Here is a 15,809-nt window from a genome sequence, read left to right as displayed (position 1 = left end):
TTATTCGTCGTTCAAAACTTAAATGGAATTTTGATCATCTCTGTTAATGAAACCACTGCACATTTCTTAGAAGATAATGTTCCGATGTATTCAACACAAAGAATCATCCTATTGAAATGGAAAAACGTGCTTTTTGAATACCTACGTTCACGTCAATCGGGGATTGCTTTGTTTTGACACAATCTACCATTGTATATCAACACGTGTCGCAAGTTCAAGTACGATCGAGGTCTTACAAGGAGACCATCAAACATGGTACCAATGGATTTTGATGAAACTCAAGTATCTTGTATCTTATATTTTATTAATTAAATTATTAACACATCACGCGGTTTGGCGAAAAGGAATATAAATAAATTTATGAATAAAAATGTGAATAACGAGTTATCCACATTTTTATTCATAAATAGCGCGTTGTTCGTATTTTTATTTACAATTAACTCTTCATTAAATAACGTTAATCACTTACTTATATTGTTTACTATCCCACACCGAATCGTTTTCACTTGAACCAAATTGGTTTCACTTGCACCAATTATGTAATTTATGCGAATAAAACAATCATTGTTGTTACTATTGTAAAAAACCTTATAGTTGTATTAATAAACACGTACACGAAACTCTGGAATATGTATAAGCATCTTATGAATATGAATACCCCCATCTCTGCTCCATAACAGTTGGATGGTATTTTAAAATACGTTTGCGACTCACTTGGAACGGACGATTTCATTTAGGATACCCAAGTTAAAATTAACATTCGTTAAAAAATGTACGAAATCAATCATTCCTGACTTACATATCACTGTTAAACAAATTTTCTGCCTCGTAAACAAATACACATTTCATTGAAATTTAGTTCGTTTACAATGAATCGACATCGTTATCGTTGACGGCGCATAACACTGTTGTTAGTTACATTAAGGGCCACGGACGTGCTACCGAGAATTCTAACAAACACGGTTTATCGCCCGGCACACTCGATCCTTCTGAAATGCATACCGTAGTCGCGTGCGTTGTTTGACTAACAAACCAGTGTCTTATCTGGCCTTACTTTTTGCTCTACATCCTTCCTCGTGCTTCGCACTCCCTCTTTGCGCTTCAAGTTCGGTATTAAGGGCTACTCGTTTGCAACACGAACCTCCAAATAACAATTAAATGTCTGTGACTATAATAAATAAGCACCGATTGACTTGTCATCATTTGTCAAAAAACCAAAATTCAACATGTTTCTTTACCTTCGTTACTTTTCGACACGTACAACTCAATATTTTAATATTTCAGTCACGAATAAAACTTAACGCAATCGAAAGAAATTCATGTAACATTTTTTACAACTCCATCCGTAAGAAATCCAAAAAATATTTAAAATATTAGGTTGTCCGAAAAGTTTCTTTCGCTTTATTAATAAGTAATGCATGCACAATAGTTTATGTTTTATGTTACATTACCGAATTGCGCACGATTCATTTTGCTGGATTACTGTTACAACATGAATATCTATGAAATTAGATTGTCTATTTATAGAAACACGACCACAGAAAATAATTGAGTGCAACTCGCGAAAAAAACTTTCAGGACAACCTAGAACAACCTCGGGACAACATCAAAGATCGATGATCGTCCAAAACTTTGAAACGGCAAATTTAATTCTCTATCGCAAACTACTAAGCAACACAAATTCCTACGTAATAAATCGACATGTAAGTAACATGTAAGTAATTCCTTCGTTTGGTAATTTTCATTATAAAAATTATACTCGAAAGTTCCACAATGGGCGATGATTGAAGAGATAGAGAAAAAAAAACCTTATAGAATCTTAAGCAATCGCTGGCATATTGAGCACCCATAGAAAACGTCGCGTGTAGTTATCATCGAGAAACGAGTTATAGCCGTGATGACTCATGTGTAGAGTTTTGCAATAGATGCAAAGAACGCTTGTACCGAGCTCCGACCAGTTGTAGTCCCAATAATGTGATCTTTGAATTCCCACGTGTCAGTGGACCGAAAAAGCACTCCCTGAGGATACAAGTTCTATCGTGTGTCCACTGTCCGGGTTATAAACTGCTCGAACGTTTTCCTTTTGGAGTGACTAGGAGAGTGACCATTCACAGAAGAACGTCTGAATTTCCTTAACGCTTTATTTACCGGAAGCCTACTTACAGGCTTTTCAATTGCAGTATTTTGTTATTCGAATTTATTTACTGTGTATTAATTATTTATAAATTAATGTGAATTTCGTTTCTTTCGTGAAGTTTGAAAAATGTAACAATTGTACGAATATTTATTGCTTCTATATTTCTGTCGATTTATTGTTCTTAACTTCCCGATTTATAGGGAAGTTATTGTATTTGCCCCTGAAATGAAAAATCGATTTTTTAGCAGATCTCCATGTTTCAAGGTTATTGGAGTTATTTTAGTCTATTTTTAACAAATTGTTCGCGCGCGCGCACGTGTATGTGTGCGCGCGTATGTAAAGAAATTTTTCGTTAACGTTTTCTAAAAAACTAATAGCGAGATCAAAATGATCGATGATGCAATCGATGTATATCAATCTAGCTTAGAACTGATTAGATTTTGTTCTAATTCGGTCCAGTAGTTTTTTTAGTTTTTTTAAGAAAATTTAACTCAATAACGCAATCTAGATGGGATAATATAAATTTATGAACGTATAACTATACGGAAATAATACATATACATATATCACTATTATTACATTTGTATGCATATGTGTACATACAGGGTGCTCTAAAATTATGAAAACAGTCAAATATTTCCAAAATGGAACATTTGTGAGAAAAATGGTTCAGAGAAATGTTTTAGGGTTTCAAAAATTCTATCGAACGATCGTGTCCGTTTTCAATTACTTCTCTCCAGTCTTCTGATTTCTGTTGCTTGGCTAAAGAGTCACTATTTCCTGTTGCAGTATTATAACTGTCGCGAACAAATGTCTACATTGTGCTCCAATTCGTCGTTTATTATTCGAGGAAAATTTCGCCCGTCTCTGGAACAGCGATTTCGCTGCGAAAGAGCTTAAAGGCGAGGATCAGCGAGCCGTGGGAACCGTTTGCGTTCAGCAGGCAGAACGGGGCTCTCCGATTTCCATCGCAACGATCTTCCCAGCTAACAACGACCCGGCCTTTCAATTTTGTTTACACGTAAACAATCGCGTAATCGCGTCGCGACCTGAAAAATTGTACGTTATTCGCGTCGACGAGATCCCGGGCGTTGCTTCGTCGTTTCGTCGTTTGCGGAAAATGGCGACGATCGCGGCCGAGTACCGAGACGTCGGCGTCGGCGACGGGTCGTTAAGTTGGTCAACCGTAGTCCTAAAATTCCGTTGAATTGAAATTCCACGGTGCTCGACTCGTGCTCCAGGCAAAACGATCCCAGCGAGCACACACGGTTCACGTACGGCTGGGAAGTGGGCGTAAATGGTCGCGAGATACGTACTTGTATGCTCCGTGGACACGGCTGAGCGAAGACGGAACAATTGCTACGGTCTTGGAAAATATCGAGAGGCACGCTACCAGCGAAAGAACAGAAAACGTTTCTGCTTGTCAAGTTCCATCGCGCGAGATGCGTTTTATTTGGTCTGTCGCTCGTGATTTTTCGAACTGAGTGTCCCAGTGTCGGTTCGAATCGCCGTGTCTTAGTTTTCGCAGAAACTCCTACGATATGATCTAATCGAAGTAAATGAATGCTTTGGTCACCGTCGAGGACGTCGCAACTCAACTTCCTAATTAAATCAGAGTTTAAAATTTTGAACAGTTACTTGGGTACCTTCCCACCAAGGCATCACTGGCAACGAAAAAGCAGACCTCGTTGCAAGAGAAGCGACAACCATGACTCCAAATAATGAAATAGAAATCCCTTACCGAGACTCGATTACAAGAATACAACACTCATCGAAAGAAGAATGGAATAAAATATGGAACAACAAAAGAACAAAAACTCGCGATATAACGCACGACTTTTACCAAACAGTATCCCAACGCTCCATGACCAGGAGAGAAAAAATAATAATGACTAGATCGAGAACTGGACATTCGAAAATCACACATGAATACATATTAAAGAAAACGGACCCTCCCCACTGCGACTCCTGCAATAGGGAAATCGCAACTGACCACCTACTATACGAATGCAGCAAATTCGATCAACAAAAAAGGAAGTATAATCTCGATCCAGAAGCAGCTCTAACATCCCAGGAACATATGCAAAATACCATCAACTACCTCAAGGATACCAAACTCTACGGTAGTATATAGCACCACCAGAAACCCAATCAAATTCGTCGCTAATTACCATGCGGTAGATGCGACGTAAAATAAATCCATATAAAAGAAAAAAAAAATTTTGAATTTTCCTCTCATCGATAACTGTTACGAACGATCGAAATAACTTTCTGTCGTCGATAACTGTTACGAGCAATTAAAATGAACTTGTCTCATTGATAATTGTTACGAGCGATCAAAATGAATTTCTTTCATAGATAACTGCTTCGAGCAATCGAAAAAGTATCGGATACTAATAACTGTTTTCTGTAACCGAAAAGTTTAAAAATCTAAATTTTTTAATCATTCCATTCTTCGATATTTTTTCCTTGTATTCTGTGTTGATTATCTTGCACTTCAATAATAATCAACTTTTTATTAACGATTTGTATCGTTGACAACTTTAGAGTAACTGTTACTTTTGATCCGTGGTGCTAACAATGAGTACCAGTGACCTAAAGTCCCAGTGGGAAGGATTAAATATAATCAAAATAGCATCATCACTTAAATAATTGAAGCAGTGACGAAAATGGATAGAAATAATTCACCGATACGTATTATATCTCGCATGTTTTATCACGCTGTCACCTATTACTGAATCTTTTCTCATTGTATCGGCTATCATTGCATTTATCGCTTCACGAATGCTATACATAGATGTATAGTACACGGTATCTCTAGTGAACAGCTTCTCGCGATGCAACAAAGAAAGTTATATCCAGCCAAGGAAGGCGTGGCAGCATTCTTCAGACTCGCACGAGATGTTGAATCATAATACTCATAATTGAAGTCATAGGTGAATTACCGACGAATCACACATCATGCAAAGTAACTCTTCTTTCTTAAGTCTGTCTTAACACGTTGACCGCCATGTCTCTCACAGTGCTCTTCGCTGAACAGCTAAAAAAATTAATTCTGAAAGTCAAGTATCAAACGAAACGAATTTAAATGAAATTTATAAATTTTACTAAAGTTACTATGTAGTTATTATGCAGTCTCCAATAGTTCATAATATTTAATCTTAGCAGAAAGTTTCAAGAATATTTGCCTGGCAGTCGACGTGTTAAATGATCGGCATGGTTATAGCGGGTATCGAGTGAAATTATTCCACAAAAGAAAACATCGCAGCGATCAGATCGGATCAGTGTAAAGAGAAACGGTTTGTGGAAGGTCGTGTTAAGACAACGTAAAGACCAACCGGAAGTAACTGCCCCCTACTCCATTGAGTCGTCGAGAGGCAACGACGAATATGGTGACGTGTCTCTGGTTTACCTGGGTTGGTTCAACGATGAGTCGATAAAAAGACATCCTGTTTCGTACTCGGCTCCCCAGGCATCGAAGTCTCCGTTTCGCGCGGAACAGAGGAGAAACGTTTCTTAAAAGTTCACCGACGCGTTCACAGCGTTCTCGAAATTTACTGACTCGGGCTCCAGACAAAGCAACGGAAATAACGAAAACCACTCTGACGAATCCTTTCTCCTATTTTTCTATATTTTTTATTGCATCGTGATATTCTGAACTTGGTTTACTATTTATTTGTGGGAACTGCTGTAATTTCCTGATATTTTACTCGATTTCTGTATAGTTAAAATTACGTCTTCTTTACTTCAACTTCTTCACGTCAACTTATAACTTTTCTCGAAATTTACTGACTCAGGTTCCAGACAAAGTAACGGAAATAACGAAAACCACTCTGACGAATCCTTTCTCCTATTTTTCTATATTTTTTACTGCATCGTGATATTCTGAACTCGGTCTACTATTTATTTGTGGGAACTGCTGTAATTTCCTGATATTTTACTTGATTTCTGTATAGTTAAAATTACGTCTTCTTTACTTCAACTTCTTTACGTCAACTTATATTTTTCATAATATAAGTTGATTACTTGAGAAGAGCTTCATTGAGTAGCAACAAAGAGGAATCTAAGGCATTAAATTATTTAATCTTAGCTTTATTAACGAAAGTTGGTAAATCCATAAATGAAGAAGGAATTATTTTAAACCTCTTTCTTTACACGTAAATTTAACACCAAACTTTTCCTGTATCGATAAGAATAATATTAAAGACCTTGTGACTACTAAGTTTCTTTATTTATTGTGCGACCGAACATCGGTCATTGTTCAGTTGATTTATACAAGAGATCGACGAAACATGGAAGAAAAATGGGAGTCTACATGGTACATTAGAAAGGAGTTTACTGTTAGAAAGTATAACGAAGACATTCCTCCAGAAGAACAGAGTTCTTGTTAACAAGAAGCATCTACTGCGCGGCAGTTGTCAGGCATAACTCGGGAAAGCATAGCGTGCATTACAGGCTATGATGAAAAGGAAACAATGACAGTGAAATCGTAATTCAATGTGGCAATATCTTTAATTCTTGGAAGAATTTGCAACAAAACAGTCGATCCAAGGATAAATAATTGCGATAAATTCTTTAAAGGAAGAATCCTGTTTTAGCTGTCACTGTTACTAATTTTGTCTTGTATGATGTTTTTTTTTTTCGCGAAGATAGACATCAGTTGATTGTTACAGAATAAATTTATTTTCAAACATAGAAACGTAATAATTCCATTACTCTTCAAACCTAGACGATTGTAACAATAAAAAGGAACATAACATTTCAATTTTAAATAAACACAATTCATTTTTACCTAAAATGTAGATATAAATATATAAATAAATATAAAATAATTAATTTTTCTTCTCCATTCGTCAATTTTTGTAGACAGTTACACTATTTAGATTAAATCTGATTCTTTTTTTTTTTTTTGTATATTACGGGTTAATGATCATATGAAGTTGCTATGGGATAAAAATATAGAAATAATGATATCATAATTTCAAGCAAAAAATGATATTTTGTTATTTCGATGAAACCAATCGGTATTTCGAAATGGTTTGAGTTACTTTAAAATCATATTTTCAGACAGAAAATCAGAAAAAACGTAACGTTTACATCATCAACCATATACAATTAAGAAAAGAAATGAAATATAACCCGAAAATCACATTCCCCTCTTCCTCTTTTATGCAGAATATAAATGAATAAATAAAATGAATAAATTTTAATATTCTTTTATACAGAGTAGATTCAAATCTAACGAGTCGCAAATAAGTGAGTCGCCCATCAAGTAAACACGAGCAACTATACTAACATGTAGTAGCTCTTCACTTCCGTGACATACTTTCAACGTTTCGATGAGTACACAAACAATATCTTTCGACCTCCAACATACATTGATCGTAATCAGGTGGAATGCAACGCGCGCGTGCATTATCGCAACCGAAATAGGAAGTGGAAGGTGATAAGAAAAATTAGGGCAGTCACGTAGCTAATCAACTGCAGTGTCTTGTTTCTCGATAAATATTTCGTATAAATGTTTCTGTCATTGAGAGAAAACTTTTAATATTTTTAGGAGATAACATTTTATGGCGATTTACTTCCTATGCAATTTGTCCAAAACTACAGTTACAAGTAGTACGTAAATTAAATATTTAATTATTCAAAGTTGTTCATAGGTTTCTATCATTGAGAGAAAACTTTTAATATTTTTGGGAGATAACATTTTATGGCGATTTACTTCCTATGCAATTTGTCCAAAACTACAGTTACAAGTAGTACGTAAATTAAATATTTAATTATTCAAAGTTGTTCGGACGTTTCTGCCATTGAGAGGAAACTTTTAATTTTATGGAAAGCGAAATGTTATGGTAATTCCCTTCCCGTGCAATTTCGATGCATACATTACAGTATAACGTCCATTATACGAATCTCTGTTATTAGAAATGTCAATCATCCAAGTTCTCTACTAGACATGTATTTAAATGTTCATGTACCAAACGGAATAAAGCCTTATTGAAATAAGTCTCACTGTTCAAATTTTCCATAACAATTGCATAACTAAATTATAATACAAATTTAATATGAATAATAATGGCGTCAAAGTGGCATAATGACAATACATGAGAGAATAAAAATTGCACCCTTTTTTTATTAAGAATCTTTGAATGTATATATTAGAAAAAAAAGGTTGTTTAGATGATTCGAGACGTACAAGGAATATATTAAATAATTTCTTGTACGTTTAAAACGTCTTACAAGATCTAGCAGCCATAAATATGCGGAATTGGCGAACCTTAAATAAAGTAATTCGTTTATAATATTTGTTCGTTTCTGTTATCTTACCCTAAATGTGATCCAAAAATATCTTTAAATTTTTCGCTATTAAATTAATCAATGATACATTAATTACTATTATTTCACAATCTATTTATAAACGTCTACAACTAGACCTACGAATAAATGTAAAAATCAAATAAAGAAGTAAATCATACGTACCTTACATATCCTTTAACTCGATCTTCCAAGAAAATGTTCGAATTTATTCCACGAATAAACAAATTAATCAGTCGCGATTCCCTGATCAATTTTCATAACAAAGATTCTACCGTAGAAACACAATTGCGTGAACTCGAGCTAAAGTTGGTTGAAAATTCTATTCCAGTACTGACTAGCTTACTGGTGGTCACGGACGAGGCGCCGCAGGACATCAGGCACAAGATCTACGATGAACATCCACGGGAAGCATACTTCAACGGTTCGTCGTTTCTCAAGCTCGGCTCCTTCGTCTCGGTGCACAGGCACAGCGGTCTCAGCTTTCGAACCTGCGAGGGCGGCCGACTTTTCACCCAGAAGTACAACGATGACTCTGTCAGTCTCGAAGTGACCCCAGAGGGTCTCCTCTTCGTGGCCATCGTTGACCAGCAGCGTTACATAGCGAGGCTGAACGCCAGGTTGCTGAACAACGCCTGGCACAACGTCAATCTATTTTTCAGACTTGGCAATCTCACTCTAAACGCAGCAGGTCATACACAGGTAATCCTGGCTTTCGAACGATTTTTATCAAAACGGCTGGCTACCCCTAATGTTTTGCACTTTTTTCGTCCCGTTCAAAAAGCTGGTCCTGATCGCTACCTTCCTTGTTAGACATTTTTCTAAATATTGTAGTATCCCCGCCCTCCTCCCCGCCAACCTAAGAATAAAGAGTCGAACATTCGAGGATTCGTGGGTTCGAATCCCTGTCTTATTCTTTCGTTAGAAACGTAATATACAATGAAATAGAAAAATATAAATTTCAGTTACAAGAAACTACTAACGTTTAATATCCATAGTATACGTATACGAATAATATTCTATGAACTTAATAGAGGTACAAACGCTAAGAAAAAATCCTAGCAGTTAGGAAAATTATAATACAATTTAGGAATTGTTCAATCATTTATCATTTTACGTCCTTCATGATTTTTATACAGTATTGATCCGCAAAATTTCTGTTTAGGTAATCGCTAACGCGACTTATAATGCTGCAATTCTTACGCTTCCTGATTACGACATGAACGATTCCCTCATTGTCGGAGAAGGATTCAAGGGATGTATCCTGCAAGGTCCTGGTATTCTTTTTAACGGTTCCATCAATAATGGAGCTGCCTTTGGTCCCTGTCCTGCGGATAACAAAGGATGTAAGAATTCTTATATTGTTCTAGTGAAAATCCTAACGTACCAAATACGTATAAACGTGTTTACCAAACAAAGAAACATATTTACAATCGGTACAAATATTCTTCGTTTATTATACTTTCAATATTAGACCAAAATTATTTGTAATACTTCGATAGCTACCTTGTGCCTTTTAGCTGCAGTAATAATCAAGTCGATACATCGATTACTTTTAAAGAAAACAGCTGGCAACACTTTGCACGGGACACATTGAACGAATATTATTTATCGAACACATATGGAAACTTTTTCGGTCGAATCTTCATTTATATCTTATTTATCATATATATCTTCGTTTATATATTTATAATTTCTTGAAATATTTGACTAAGTAAACGCTAGTATGTCCTTTCTTTTTTTTTATATAAATATTATACATGGTAAATTTTCTCTAGAAAGGCACAGAATTAATTTCTACGCCAAATATAATACACACATGTACACGTGCAACGATAGTTAAAAGAAAGGTAATGTAACGAATGTGATCCATGCGACACAGTCGATCGAAGCAAATTGAGTGAAAATCAACGGATAACGTCGAGTATTTAGAAAACGGCGCCGAATAGCCGTGCTTCTCATTAGCGTTTAGTAAATGCAATTACTTCCAGAACGACACGATTACGTCATAATTCTTTCGTAGCTGCTTGTAAAATCGTCGGAGAATTCGAGTCTCTGCGCACTTTAGGAGTGAAGATCACGCATTGTTTACGTATCTCGTTCCTCGGTAGATTAGCAGTCACACGTGTGAAATCGTGTGTACCCACTTAAATAAGTAAAGAGTAGATTGCATGCCAGATATCTTTACGAAACTCTTCCAGGTGGTACGAGCGGACTCGGAGGTGGTATAGGAACAAGCCCAATTACCACCATGGATTTCTGCCATCACGAGCCATGCATGATGCATGGCAAATGCGTGTCACGGCAGGATCGTTATGAGTGCCACTGTTACGCCCGATATTCCGGGAACAACTGTCAAATTGACAATGGTAGACATCGATGTCGAATACGGGATGTTTGCACAGACTGTGGAATAGAAATAGATTCATGGCCTTGAGAAAGTACACCTTGCGCGAATCATTGGACCATTCTTGTGTCAACGTGCGTACAATCTGTCGAGAAACGAAAGGAAGAATAGAACTGTTCTTTGGTGTTTCAAGGAATGAGAATGTTTAACCATTTGGGATTCGAGTTTTACACGTAGATTTAGCTTTAGTCGGCTAAGTGACGTTTTAACACGTTGAACCCCGCGTCACCCACCTATGGATGACGGAGCTTTTCACTAAAGAATTTTCATAAATAATTCGAAGGACCAAGTATCGATGAAAACAAGTCTCGATAGAATTCGTAAATTTCGATGAGAATTCAAAAATAAGTAATACGATAAGTGTTGGATTCCATCATTTCTAATTGTCTCGAGACGAAATTTTTAGTCCTGTAGACATTTCCATGCGAATCGGTGCGACAGTCAACGTGTTAAGGGGATCGTCCCGCGTGACGGCCGTTTTTTTAAGGTTCCTTTGGAATTTATTATAGCGAAATGAAAAAAAAACACAGAGCTTTCAAACTTTTACTATATATTTATTCAGACTTTAACTGTAACTATGAATTTTTCAAAGCAAAAATATAACGTGGATCGCTAGATTTATCGGTTGTATGGTACCCATGTAAAAAAAAAGGTAGGTGAACGGCGTCCATGATTCCGGCAGACTGGCTAATCTTAAATAAAAAAGAACAAAGTGCATGTTAATCTGTAAATGGATGGCTATCGCCAGAACTAGGATTTTTTAAAAATCTTGAAAATTCAATTTTTTATACGCATTTAAACATTAAGACCCAAAATTTCATGATCTTTAACGACTACTTGTTTATGAAAAAAGAAAAAGGGTTCAATATTTCTGAAAAATCCTAGTTCGAGCGATAGCCATCCACCTATAGATCAACATGCAATTTGTTCTTTTGCCGGAATCATAGACGCCGTTCGCCTACTAGACCAAACGGTAGAGAATTAAAACAGCGTTTTTGTGACAAGAATTTATAACTAAAACAAATGTTTCTATTTAGACGTCAACATGCACAAAACTTGCCGTATTGAACCACAAAAAATGTCTTCTCGTACATTTTTCAAGTATACGTATATCATCTGTAGAGAAGAATATTTTGTTTCAATTTTAAATCTCACTTTTCTCCAGCTATGACTCGCATATGATCATACAATCGTTAATAATATTCTCGGTATTGTTCCTTTCGTCTAACGGTACAGCGTTGACTTCATAAAACACGCGTACGTATAATCGAAAACGAAGTAGCAGCATTAAATAATAAACATCAAAGATTGTCGATGAAGGATACCTGGCCATGAACTCTCTTTTTAATCTTCATGGATGTTTCTTGTACGATATTCTCTTGTCTAAATCTTTCTTGGCTGTCAGCTTGCGGGATTCAATGAACATGCTCGTAGTTGTTGTCGAATGAAGTGAGATTAGTCTGCAATTAAGAGTAGATGCTGCATGGATAATTATGCGGTCGACCTTTCAATCGTTCGCGGATGCCTTTACGCACAGCATTTCGTGCGAGTACTCGATCGCGCTGAACGTATAATTTTAATTATGGGAACCGAACGCATTGGATAACGGGACACCACGACTTCTCACAGTTTTCATCGTTATCATTATTTTCCATTTCAACGCGCGCATTGCTAATGTATCTATCGGCTGCTTTTCAAACTAGAACCATTATTGTACAGTTCCAAAAGAAGCTCTTTTATTTTAAGTTTCGAGTCCTACAATTAGTTTTCAGTCATCTTCGGAACCTACATAAAAATTTTATTAACTAAAAATTAATAAATAAAATTAAACTTAACGCTTTGCATGGTAAAATTGTGGCAGTACAAAATAATTACAACGATAATGAAAACAGTAATAATAATAATGTTTCGTCAACATTTCTGTATACTGGTGATCAGACTGTTATTGTTACGTAAAGAATTTTTTATTATTTTCTATTGAACAAAAGTCTTGTAATTTAACTTTTCTTTCCTCTTTGCTTTCCACGGATTGTGTTAATTTTGATATATTTAAACCAGGAGGTTTAGATATATATTGAAAACATGCTTGATTGGATTATTATTGGCTTATTATTGTTTACTTTGAACGCTCTATTCATTGAAATGCTCATTGATCAATTTGGCTCAAGGGCACTTTTGACACTCTTATCCGGCTAGACCCTTTACGCTTATCAAACGTTGGTTTAATAGCTACTGGAATGATCTACCTTAACCAAGCCACCTGAATATTCCTCGTGATACAAACATCATGAACTATCTTAAAGACACTAATTTATACAATACGATATAGTATATAATTCCACTAATCGAATCTCAATGAAATCTGTCTCTGGTAACTAAGCAGTAGATGCGACGTACAATAAAGATATTTTATATGCTATTTTAGTGGTATCGAGTGTCTCTATTTTTTTGGAAATTCTCAATTTATTTGCGTCGTCGCAATTGGAAAATATATTCAGTAGCCTGGTGTAGGTGGTCCACCCAGTATCGTATTTCGTTTTTGTAATCTCTCTCTCTCATGGTTACTTTCTTCTACCTGGCAATAGGTGTCTGGATGTTGGGTGTCACTGGCGTCACATAGTTTTGCACAGTGCTATCATTTGGTGTTAACACGTTGGCTGCCAAGCTAAATCTCGTGAAAATTGTTATAAAGTTAACATTTTGTCTCGACGCTATTGGAAATTAGATAATTTAACATCTGTCGTAGTATTTATTTTTTTTAACGTCGTCGAATTCACGTATCCTGTCCAGAATTTTGTCCATTATTGTCTCACCTTTGAAATTAATTTTGTTAGTTCCTTAATAAAGAGTCCTGTCACCCATTTCTGGATGCGGTGGCTACCAACGTGTTAAAGGCGCTCTCTTACTAATTTTCCTAGCTATCTCATCTGCAAACTTACTAAAATCACGTGTAAAACATCCGCCAGGTCCACCGTGTGCGAACAACCCGTGTCGGAATGGCGGCACGTGCAACGAGGACCAGAAAGGAGACTTCAGCTGTACTTGCAAACCAGGATTCACCGGAACATTCTGCGAATCGCAGCTAGGCGTGCGTCTTTGCGAGCAGAGTCCCTGCAGAAACGACGGTGTGTGCTTGGCGCTCACCGACACCGAGTACAAGTGCGAATGCTTGCCCGGATGGACGGGGAAGAATTGCGAGACAAACTTCAACGAGTGCTCCTCGAATCCTTGCAGGAACGGCGGGGCGTGCATCGACGGTATCAATAACTATACCTGCATATGCGATAGGACTGGGTACGTTTAGGACATCTTTTATGAATCGGGATCAATGGAGTTTTTCAGACTGGCACCGAGCTCGGTATTTATTTCAATCGCGGACCACACCGCTCTATAATCGGCTAAATATGATATTATAGTTACTCTCAGTTCTGAGACTAGACGTAATATTCTGCAGGGCTTTAATAACGATACGCTTAATGCATCACGTTTGAAAAATTTCTAAAACGATACCTCATTTTCAGCGTCCTTGACCGGGCTCCTCTCTGAAAGCCAAGGTCGAAACGATCGTTATTAGACCGTGGATACGTTTTCAATGATTTTATTTTGCAAAAGATCCCAATTACTCTAAATACTCAAACTGGTTTTCCATCTCGCAAGCATCGAATTTAATTTAAAATTATCAACCATGTCGGTTCTCGTTGCAGGTACGAAGGCGTAAATTGCGACATCGATATAGACGAGTGCCTGGCGAACCCATGTCTGAATAACGGTGTGTGCTTTGACAATTATGGTGGTTACATTTGCCATTGCCCGAGCGGTTTCGAGGGCCAGAACTGTGAACTGAATTTGAACGAGTGCCTGACGAATCCGTGTATGCACGGCGGCGACTGCGTGGACGAAGTGGGCTCCTATCATTGCACTTGTCCACCTGGATACGCCGGTCGGAACTGCGATCTCAGGAGCTTGTGCGAGAACGCAGCGTGTCCACTGAATAGCATTTGCGTGGAAGACGCTCACGGCCCGCAATGCGTTTGTAATCCTGGATTCATGGGCAATCCTCCAAATTGCACTATCAATTACTGCGCGAGCAATCCGTGCGAGAATGGGGGTACCTGCACGAGCAACAAGGACGGTTACAACTGTACTTGTCCACCGGAACGAAAAGGTAAGCGAGCAAATCACATTTATCGTATCGCAAACCAATGTCGATCTGAACTTATTAAACACGTTGACTGTCCGCTAAATCTAGGAGATTTCTTTAGCTAAGAAGCGCAGCTACCTCGTTGGAACAATGATGCATGGTAGCCTGGGTTGATGTGCAAGTTCGTGTGGGTTTATTTTAAACACGAGTTTAGCTATCATTTGATAACTCCTTCCTTTATTTTGTCTGCCCACTCAAGTCTTGCTCTTCGTTACTTGATTGGAAAGAAGATTCGAGTGCTGACAAAGATGGAACTAAGAAAATGTATCTTAAAGCTTACTTCATTTCTGATAGCTTCCTTTTTCCTCTATAATCTTGAATTTGAAACCTCTCGCTACTCGACTGACATAAGAAGAGTCGATAGCAATACTATGGAAGAGGGAAATATCGAATGGCACTTAACCCTTTCCACTCGAGGTCTTTTTTTCTGGTATCTGCCAGCAACTCGAGATGTTTCTTAGCATTCTATTGCCATGAATTCTAAGCTATCTAGATTTGAGAATAAGGTCACCTTTATCTCGCCGACAATCATTTTATTGACACTTCGAGCTCCAGAGAAATGAAACCTAAAGAAACATTAAGTATTGTAGATTTACTGCGCGAAACCTAATGCTGACTGAGAGTCCTCTCTGAGAGACCTCTCGAGTCCAAAGGGTTAATACATGGTCATAGAAGTATAAAAATAAACCTGCATCAACGTTTACGACTGGAAAAGATAGTTATTTATTACTATGACAATCTAATTGTCT

The 15,809-nt window shown here is 37.1% G+C and overlaps 1 protein-coding gene across 3 annotated transcripts in view; it reads left to right on the top strand.

Annotated features, from left to right (window-relative positions):
* Nucleotides 1-15,809, top strand: part of LOC128876704 (protein crumbs) — a 50,490-nt gene that overhangs the window by 21,017 nt on the left and 13,664 nt on the right. For 2 of the 3 annotated variants that reach the window (XM_054123290.1, XM_054123271.1), the window contains exons 2-6: nt 8,784-9,154; nt 9,618-9,798; nt 10,654-10,821; nt 13,826-14,153; nt 14,564-15,024. In XM_054123290.1, the coding sequence (XP_053979265.1) occupies nt 8,784-9,154; nt 9,618-9,798; nt 10,654-10,821; nt 13,826-14,153; nt 14,564-15,024 (1,509 nt within the window). The remainder of the gene's footprint in view (nt 1-8,783; nt 9,155-9,617; nt 9,799-10,653; nt 10,822-13,825; nt 14,154-14,563; nt 15,025-15,809) is intronic. The other variant, XM_054123282.1, reaches the window with a different exon arrangement.

This window comes from Hylaeus volcanicus, chromosome 1, assembly GCF_026283585.1.
Source record: "Hylaeus volcanicus isolate JK05 chromosome 1, UHH_iyHylVolc1.0_haploid, whole genome shotgun sequence".
Lineage (NCBI taxonomy): Eukaryota > Metazoa > Arthropoda > Insecta > Hymenoptera > Colletidae > Hylaeus > Hylaeus volcanicus.
This window is presented reverse-complemented; position numbering and strand designations above follow the sequence as displayed.